This window comes from Alosa sapidissima, chromosome 24 (assembly GCF_018492685.1).
Source record: "Alosa sapidissima isolate fAloSap1 chromosome 24, fAloSap1.pri, whole genome shotgun sequence".
In the NCBI taxonomy this organism is placed as follows: Eukaryota; Metazoa; Chordata; class Actinopteri; order Clupeiformes; family Clupeidae; genus Alosa; species Alosa sapidissima.
Window position 1 is genome coordinate 8,686,782 of NC_055980.1, and position 9,928 is coordinate 8,696,709.

Below are 9,928 nucleotides of genomic sequence, written 5' to 3' on the forward strand. Positions count from 1 at the left end.
TCCCGAAAACACTCTCCTACCCAGAATTCCTTGTAACTCCGTTTTTGCTGTCACCCTCGCGATTATTTAGGAGCTGGCTGATTTTGAATAAGGAAGATGGCAACCGCGGCAGTGGTTGAGTTTCAGAGAGCTCAGTCTCTCATTAGTACGGACCGAAATGCCTCTATTGATATTTTACACTCAATAGGTAAGTGAAAAACTCGTTATATTATTTGAAACTTCTTAAATGTAGCCTGCTAATTTGAACGTTTTCGGGTTACAGCCCTGTTTTGATTCTGCTCGCTGCTAACAGCCGGCTGGTGCGTTGCTGACTCACTGTAGCTAGCCATGCTGGTGGTAGGTTAGTGTTCGTGAACAAGCTAGCTAGCTTGCTAATAGTAGGCCATAACCTAGCTATGTAGCTAGATAGCCTAGCTCAAGCAATGAAACGTCTGTGAGTCACCATCAAGCCAATACAGAAATTCATTATCTAGCAAGTAGCTATTGACCTCGGCGACTTCATAAAACAAGTGTAGTCGAGCTTTGAACAAAACATTGTTATTCACGTCAAAGTTACTATTTAACCTACGAAGGCAATCAACGGAAAATGTTGTTTAATGATATTCCGTGATTTTTGTGGCTGGAACTAGCTTGCTGGCTGCCAACAAATTAACGTTAGCAAGTCGACATTCACTGTCATTACTGTGAATACTAGGCAAATCTTGTAGCTGTAGGCATATTGATTACATGTAGCTAACGTTAGCTATCTATGCCTACGTTGGGTGTTGAAAATATAATGTTGTTTAGTAGTAAAAGTTGGCTTCAAGGCCGTTAACTGAAGTTTAGACGTGTTTAAGAACCCAGCTATCGTAACAATGAGTAAATTACGGAGTTTGTAGTAGTGCATGATGATTATTAACGGTTAACACTAACGATAGTTGTTTTGCTATATATTTAGCTAGCTAGCATGCTAACAGTGACACTGCTTGCTCCTGTCGATTCACTGTCCCACTGAAGTTGCCTAACAATCATGGAATCTAGACTAGTTGGTGTTGCTCTTGTGGAAATCAAAACACGATGGCTACTGACAGAGTGGCTGTCATCACTTACTGTATGGTATAAGACTACGTGATGCGTCCTCACCTCTGTATTCCCGATCATGATTTTTCATTGCTCATTGTAAGTGTCAGACTTGTGACTACTTGTGATAATAACTTGTTTTTTGTCTTCAGTGAGGCGAGATGTCCAAGAGGATGATGAGGAGGCGGTCAAAGTTAAGGAGCAGAGCATCCTTGAGCTGGGAAATCTCTTGGCCAAGACCGGTCAGGCTGCAGGTATGTTTGCATCTCATGTCTTTACATGAGACTAGTTTTTTCCAAACTTCCTCTTAACCTCATTGGAAAGCCTCTTACAACCTGTTCAGAAATCAGTAACATGCCCATTTTTACTTTAGAAATTCTCTCCCCAGTGGGCTGGTTGCTGGGCTGGTCATATAATTTGGGTTTGAGAACTGGGGTTATATTTCCCCACCATGCAGCGGCTTCAACGAGTAATGACCCACCTTCCTTCCTTATGGTTTCAGAGCTGGGTGGTCTGCTGAAGTTTGTGAGGCCTTTCCTCATCTCCATCAGTAAGGCCAAGGCTGCCCGACTAGTGCGCTCCCTTCTGGACCTCTTCTTGGACATGGAGGCTGCCACAGGACAGGAAGTGGAGCTGTGCCTGGAGTGCATTGAGTGGGCCAAGGCTGAGAAGAGGACCTTCCTCAGACAGGCCTTGGAGGTAAGCGTGTATACATGGGTCAAGTTGCCTGTGTGTTGAATTTAAGCTTCTGACCGGTGTCATCGGCTGGGTTGGTACTACCAAAGTTTTATGATTTAGCAGAATTGTGTATTTACATCTTTTCGTAGAGTGGCGTGTGCAGTTATTTGTAGATATAATTGATGTCGGCAGACTTTGTTATCCCACTGAAAGATTAAACGTTTGATAGGGATGTAATGATAACTCAACTCACGATTCAATACGATTCACTATTTTAAGTTCACGATCCGATTTTCTCACAATTTTTAACAGAATAAGATCCAGACAAATTGACATAAACCACCTGTCACCATGTCACCTTGTCCCAGTTCGTGCATATTCTGTCTTATCTGGCGCCCTGATGAGGTTGTCTTAAATTAGAATAGTCTTGTGAAATCAAAAGCACATTTTGTTTATTTTTTTTATTTTTATCTCAACCGGTTGTAATATTCACACATTCTTAGCCGATTCATGGTGCATTGTTTCATTTCTAATGTTTGATGATTGCCTTGTTTAGGCATATTTTTTTTGCTTGTGTATGATACGAGTCTCACTCTTTCTGTACAGGCCCGGCTTGTCTCACTGTATTTTGACACCACACGGTATCAGGAAGCCCTGTCACTTGGTGAGTTTCATAATGATGGATGAGATTGTTCCGGAACAAAGTTGTTGTAATAACAAGTCCTTATGAAGATTAAAGGCCCATTCACACCAATAACGATAACTATAAATAAATATCGTTCTCGTTAATATGAATGACTACGTTCACACTTAAACTATAACGATAACGACATGAAGAACGATATCGTTGGGGATCACTTTCAGAGCGATTTTCAGAACGATAAAAAGCTAATAGCCAATCAGAACCCATAACATTTTAACCTTCACATTCATTAACACAAGGAGAGACTTTGCTTATCGTTGTTCAGTGTGAACGCTTTTATCGTTATAGTTATCGTTCTTGGTGTGAATAGGCCTTAAGAGCTTTTCACATGAGAAGCGAGACACGCTAGTATTCAGTTAATTTTCAATGAGCAGCTGGCGTGCAACAGGGGCACGAATGGATACACGAATCGAAAACATGCCTACATCCAAGATAAAAATCATTCAGCTTTTGAGGTGGCACTGCAGGCACTTTAGTTCAAGTAACAAAATTGAGGAAATATTTGTAAGGTTAGACCTGTCTAACAAATGGCCGCAATGTAATATGCTTTCCTTTGCCACATATTTTAATGTATAGTTTATGGATTGCCTCATTTAAAATGGTAAATTTACAATTGTTTGATTAGCTAAGTTGTTTCTATGTTTAGCTCACTGTAGTGACATATGTTTTAGATGATTTGTTATCTTTGAAATGAGGGGTAGAAAGTGTACGGGACAGAAGACGGGGACCACTTCACATCTGAAAAGCTCTTTAGCTTAAGTTTGTGTGGTAGTGAGCCGATACTTTAGCACATCACAAGTGTACATGAAAATAATCTTTCAAATAGGACCTTTTTTTTGCATAAATTACATGGATGTTACTTCACAGGGTCGCAGTTGTTGCATGAGCTCAAAAAGATGGATGACAAGGCTTTGCTGGTGGAGGTGCAGCTGCTCGAGAGCAAGACTTACCATGCCCTCAGTAACCTCCCCAAGGCCCGGGCTGCTCTCACCTCAGCCAGAACCACGGCTAATGCCATCTACTGCCCTCCCAAACTTCAGGCAGCTCTGGACATGCAGTCAGGCAAGTTCTCACAGTATGGTGGGGCTTAATCTTGGCCAGATGGTTAAAATGAGCATTAAACACTTTGATTAATGGCTGCTGTACCAAGCTGCTCTGATGAGTCCTGATTGTGTTATATGGACATATGACTCTGTCTATGGTACTTGCATCACATATAATGTTCAGACAGGGTGTAAAGGTAATGTGACATAAGCCCAGTCTTATTTGCTGTTTACCTAGCCTCAGAGCATCCCACCAGCTGTCAGGTCCTGTTCTAGAATATTGTGGGTGAAATATTTAATATAGGCAGATTGCTGGCCCTTCTACAAATAGCAGAACATTTAATTGCACATATCTTTCTTGCAACTGATATACAATCATGACTTCACCCCCTCTCTCGTCACCATGTGGATGGCTAGCAAGCAGGAGCTGAGTCATGGAGTGTAACTGTTCTGTTGCTCTCCCCCTGTAGGAATCACCCATGCAGCTGGGGAGAAGGACTGGAAGACGGCCTACTCCTACTTCTTTGAGGCCTTCGAGGGCTACGACTCCATCGACAGCCCCAGGGCCGTCACTGCACTGAAATACATGCTCCTCTGCAAGATCATGCTCAGCCAGTGAGTCACACTTGGCCAGCCGCATGCAACCCTCTCCAGTAACACTAACGCCTTGCATCGCCTCCTCTCCTAAACACAGACTGGCTTAGAATACATAAAGGATAGGAAGCGTTTGAAAGTATGGATGCTTCACTGCTGTCAGCAAGCCAGTGAAGTTTTCTGTATTCAAGTGAGGGGAAACCATGCCTATTTGTAAAGGAAATTAAGAGTACTTAGATCTTAAAACTAGTGAAAGGGAATTACCTGCTGTTCATCCTGGTTGCTGAAAACCTGAATAATCAAGGAAATAATTTATACTACCAGGAGCTGTTGATATTGCTCTATTCCAAGTCAAGTTAATCGGTGGAAAATGCAAGATCTATGCACAGGGCACTAGTAATAACTTAATAATTAATATTTGCTGTTGTGGTGTATCACTAAGATCATAGTAAGTCCAGCACACGAAGGTGACTTTATTACGGGTGAAGACGCTATGATTGCCGCTACAAGGTGTAATGGCTTCCTCTCTGTTGGAGTATCCTCTGTAGAGCTTGTGTGTGATGTGGACAGCACAGTTTGCTTGAACTTGTGTAAAACACAACTGCCTATGTGCTCCTCTTCAGGCCAGAAGATGTTCAGTCCCTGACCAGTGGGAAACTTGCCCTGCGGTATGCTGGGAGACAAGTAAGGCGCCAACCTTTTGGTTTTGTTTTGTCTTGTTTCGCTTGTTTGCCTCTACACAACTGTTGAATGTTTGGTCTCGGGTGCTTTTTCTTTTGCTCTCATTGGCTTGTCCTCATTGTTTACGCTCCATCCTCCCCACAGACAGATTCACTCAAGTGTGTAGCACAAGCCAGCAAGAACAGGTCATTAGCTGACTTTGAGAAGGTGAGCCCGCTGGTCTTTCAGTGGATTGTGGTATGTTTTTGTAAGATCAAAATGTAAGAAATATATGCATTTGCTCCTTTGTGATTTTGCCTTTTCACGCACACGTAGGCTCTGGGAGATTACAAATCGGAGCTGAGGGACGACCCTATTATCAACACTCATCTGAAAAAGCTGTATGACAATCTGCTGGAGCAGAACCTCATCAGGGTCATTGAGCCTTTCTCCAGAGTACAGGTAGAGGGCGCTGTTCACCACATGCGTTAAACCTGCTATAGGAAACACAAAAGCACAGCTTAAGCACTCTAATTCAAGTGATCGATGGCTGTCTAGAACGGGGGTCTCAAACTTAAATGAGCTGGGGGCCAATTCTGCCAACGTCCTCTGATTTGGAGGGCCGGCTATTTCTGAAAATGCAATGTTCTTTTTTTTTTTTTTTTTTTTTTCAAATACCACACAACTGCAAACAGAAAGTGCAAGTGTTTTTATCTAGTTTTAGACACCTGTGCTAGCAACCTTAGCTTATAAATAAAAATATTTTTACATTTTTTAAACCTGGCAAACTATAAGAAAGCAACACCATTGGATTTTTATATCAAAATTTCAAAAGGCCATTGCTTGAAAGTGGTCAGAGATAAGGTCCTACTGTAAATGTAAAAATCTTTGAGTAAAACTAAATTTACCCATCTAATTTGCCACTGGATGGCAAGCACCTCAAATTATGCACCTTTCAGTAAATACTGGATGAACATATTTGAGCAGGTTTACTTTCCTTTTTTCATATTACCCACAACAAATTAACAGGAAAACATCTAAGATGTATACCAACACCTAAGATGTATATGGTTTCTAAACCACAAGGCCTACAATAAAGCATTCTGGTCAAATCAGTTCCTATCGCGGGTAATCTGAGTACCCAGAAGTTCGCATTATATTGCGGGTGACTTTGTAGTTTAGAGCCCTATTTCTACTAGCCCTGCTGTCTGTACCACGTCCATTACGGACACTATCACGATTACCACTGCAACCTCCAAGCTATGTTGGGCAGAGGGTCGAAATAAACATGGTATGCTTAGTGGACACCGTCGTATAGGCTACACGCAGACGCACCTCCATTCAATAGACGATGGATCATAATCTCCAAAAGGATATTCTTCTTCAGATTTAGAATAGGTGAATAACATAGCCTTCCTAAGACTTCATCACACGTAAACGTTTTTCAACATTTGGTGTAGGCCTATTTCTGTTTCAATCTATGCAACACTATGGCCTGCATCGCTTCCGCGTCATTACAAATGCACGTCTTTGTGTTTCTCGCGTGTAGCCTAATACAAGTAGGCTATTTCCTGAAAACTTTGCGCCGCGATTTTGGGTTTGAATGAAGCTCTGGATGTCTAGCACATAGTGGAGCAGAGTACAAATGAGATTTGTCACCGTACTTGGAACTATCGTCTATTTTAATCAGTATCGTTGTTTGTCGCAATTAAAAATAGTCTCAAGGGCCAGATTACATTATTTTGACATACGTCGCGGGCCGGAATTGGGCCGGACGCGGGCCGGGTGTTTGAGACCCCTGGTCTAGAACCTGATTTATTTTTTCTATTACAGATAGCTTTAGTGAAATTTAGACATGTTTTTGGTATATTCTCCATTGAAATGCAGTTTGGTGAGACTAGTTTGAATGAGAATAACCCTGTTTTCCCGGTTTCAGATCACACACATATCTACACTCATCAAACTCTCAAAGGTAATGAATGGCCTTTTTCTTACTTTCATTAGACTATTGATCACTGATATTGCATTGACATTATTGTTTATTATTGCTATTTTCCTTAATGTAGTATTGCCAACAATTTAAATTTGTTCACTGTTAATTGTACCATTATCTTATTGACAATGTCATTGTTCTACACAGGGGGATGTGGAGAGAAAACTATCACAAATGATTCTGGATAAAAAATTTCATGGTATACCATCACTATTCTGTACAAATTCTCACAACCTATTCACCAGACTAAGTTTGAATTTGAACTGCCAGTAGTCATGTAGTAGTCTGTGGTAAGTGTTCTGTAACATTGGTTTGTCCATACACTTGTAGGCATTCTGGACCAAGGTGAAGGGGTTCTTATCATATTTGAAGAGCCTCCGGTGGACAAGACCTACGAGGCAGCCTTGGAAACCATTCAGAACATGAGCAAAGTGGTTGATTCACTTTACAACAAAGCAAAGAAGCTGACATAGGTGAGACTTCTCGAAGGAGAAAAGATCATTGGTTTGGTCACCTGTGTGTATTCCAAAAGGCCACAGAAGGAGTTTTTTTCAGTGTTCAAAATACTAAAGCAATTTATTTCAACACTTTTGTCTGGTCTTACTAGTCTGGTCTTGTGTTACTCATGTACGATCCCATTTCTCTTGTAATATTTGGAGAATGACTTTATATACAGATATTTCTGAGATTAGGATTTGAGAAATTGCACTTTATTTTGAAAGCTATATTTAGTTGTTTCTTTTTCTTCCATACATCATACACACTTAGAATCCTTTTTTTTTTTAATCCCATAGGACCAAAGTCCGGACTGCAGCTAAGAGGGACAGAGTGTGTGTGTGTGTGTGTGTGTGCGCGCGTGTGTATGTACGTGTGTGTGTGTGTGCGCGTGTGTATGTACATGTGCGTGCGTGCGTGTGTGTGTGTGTGTATACATGTGCGCGTGTGTGTGGCCAACACGTGGAACCTTTTTTTGCGGGGAGGAAGGACAACATCAAGCAGAATTCGAAAACTGCAATGGGAGTCCACCCCCACAACCCCCCACCTGAGAGTTTTTAACATCTCCTCCAATGGACTTCAACAAATGATACATCCGTTTCTTTCCTTCACTCTTTATTTTCCGCTCAGTGTTCTCTTTCAGTGTATCTCAACGGCCGTCACAGGCCATCAGGGATTATATTTACAGCCACAATAAAAGATAAAGCAGTAATCATATATATCAACTGTATAAATCTCCTACAGAATACATACATGTCGGTTTCATGTTCAGAGGTGCAATACAAAAACCGTGAGGAGTTCTGAAGAGTTCCTCTGCCTCAGTCTTTCAGTACGTTTGGTAATCTTAAAGAAAGCACAGGTTTGCTATGGGGATTTCTCCCCACTAGGTCAGGTGTTTGCTGGAAACTATGAGTGTTAGTTCATTTGGAGGGGGAAAGAAAACCACGCAAGATGGGTCCGAGCACCGTTGCCAAGAATCACCCGGCCCTTGGTCGTCGTCAGTCCTTAACGCCTCCCTCCCTCTGTAAATCTGCTGTACAATATCGGTTGAAGCCCTTTCTCTCTCTCTCCCAGGAGTACATGAACATCAACCCCATGATCCTTTTCATACCATCGGTGCCCATTGATGGCCTCAGGCCTTTCTGTTAAGCATTAGGTGCAATACAAATTTGGGAGGCAAGGTGGCGAGTGATTTAATTAGTGATCCATTTATCTAGGCCATCTACAAGCTTTTGTGTCTGTGAATACGCCCCACTGTAGTTTTCTGGCTATTGTACAGTATGCTAGCAACCAAACGATTTCAGAGCAGTTTATATCACTTGATTTTTTTTTTTTTGTTCTCCCCACCTTCATTTCATTTATACATAATTTACCAATAAATGTTTTTATTATTATTTCTAAGTCATGTCTGCTCCATAGAAATCTAGTCACGTTTTTAAAAAAATAATAATAATAATCTTTTGCCGTAGTTTCAAGATTTCAGCCTTTGCTTGCAGAGTTTGAATATGCTTTGTACAAGATTGTAGAATGTATTTTGTTAAACTACGCCAGGCTGTTTTGCATGCTTTTTGGTTGGAATTGAAGAAGGTGGCATGGAGGGAGGGAGGGAGCTAGCAGCACCACTTGCTTGGTTTTGCTTTGTTGATCAAATGTAACTTCCTGCTCAAATGTAGAGTGTGTGTGTGTGGTGTTGTGCCTGATTGATGTGTCGATGAAGGGAGAGGAACAGTGCCTGTAGAGGTGCTTTGACAAAAAAAAAAAAAAATGAAAAGGGAATGTGTAAAATTAGAGGACATGCCAACAATAACAACCATTTCACAACACTCAGCAAGTCACATAGTGTGTTTTTGGAGGTTAGTAACAAATGCCTGTTTTGTTAATTGAGGATATTGTCTTCAAAAGGGATTTTGTTTTAAATCACACTGTAGATTGAATGTCAGTATGGTTTGTCCCAGAGTTAGGGCTGTGCTGTGTTGAGCAGGACTGTGGACCACTGGTGAAGGCACAAGGTCAGGCAGCTGTTTTCTGGGCGAGTGGAGTGTTGTGCCCTGAATCCCTTGCAAATTCGTTTGTGTTTAGTGCCATACAATGCACTAAGCAGGGAAATTGTGCCTGCTCATTTGTTAGATAATTTTTTGTGGCCACTATTCATGTTGTTAATGTCATTTTCCCCATTAGTCATGGTTTCAATTGAATTTAACTGAAAATGAAGACAGGGTATTGGGACAAAAGAAAATTAACTAAGCATAGACTAGAGTCTTGTAGACTATTTCCTGATAATTTAGTCTACATCTCCAGTATGGTGTTTTCATGTTAACTAATCTTACAGGGCTGAGCACTTCAATTATTGTGATGGATAAAGAGCAATCGTTTTCTCCAACACACCACGTTGCAGTTGTTTACCGCATTTTTAAAATTAAAAAGGATTCTTTTAAATAATTCCTGCTTTCTTCTCCTAAATCTGAGGACCAGCCCACTGGCTTGAAAATTACGCACATCTTCCAAAACCAAATGTAACAAACCTGCTGATCCATTACCTAATATATCTGATGTTCAGATGAGTTCAATTAAATCTTTTTATTAAATATGTTTCCCTTTTGCCTTTCTTAGCATATTCATAAAGGCCAATTTACGAGTGTTGTTGATGAACACACCTGAGATTATAGTGAAACTCATTGACAGTTATTTTGCCTGCAGGTTGTT

The 9,928-nt window shown here is 41.0% G+C and overlaps 1 protein-coding gene across 1 annotated transcript; it reads left to right on the top strand.

Moving 5' to 3' along the window:
• The first annotated feature begins 59 nt into the window (after nucleotides 1-59).
• Nucleotides 60-9,664, top strand: psmd11b (proteasome 26S subunit, non-ATPase 11b). Its single transcript, XM_042083347.1, has 13 exons — nucleotides 60-187; nucleotides 1,212-1,313; nucleotides 1,562-1,758; nucleotides 2,344-2,401; nucleotides 3,308-3,502; nucleotides 3,954-4,098; nucleotides 4,701-4,761; nucleotides 4,903-4,965; nucleotides 5,074-5,199; nucleotides 6,674-6,709; nucleotides 6,878-6,929; nucleotides 7,061-7,203; nucleotides 7,525-9,664. The coding sequence occupies exons 1-12, from the start codon at nucleotides 97-99 to the stop codon at nucleotides 7,201-7,203; spliced, it is 1,269 nt and encodes a 422-aa protein (XP_041939281.1). The 5' UTR covers nucleotides 60-96; the 3' UTR covers nucleotides 7,525-9,664.
• Nucleotides 9,665-9,928: the final 264 nt, after the last annotated feature.

Coding starts and splice junctions, on each gene's coding strand:
- psmd11b (XM_042083347.1), top strand. CDS start 97: ATGGCAACCGCGGCAGTGGTTGAGTTTCAGAGAGCTCAGTCTCTCATT. Junction 1,759..2,343: donor TCCTCAGACAGGCCTTGGAG/GTAAGCGTGTAT, acceptor CTTTCTGTACAG/GCCCGGCTTGTCTCACTGTA. Junction 6,930..7,060: donor TCTGGATAAAAAATTTCATG/GTATACCATCAC, acceptor ATACACTTGTAG/GCATTCTGGACCAAGGTGAA.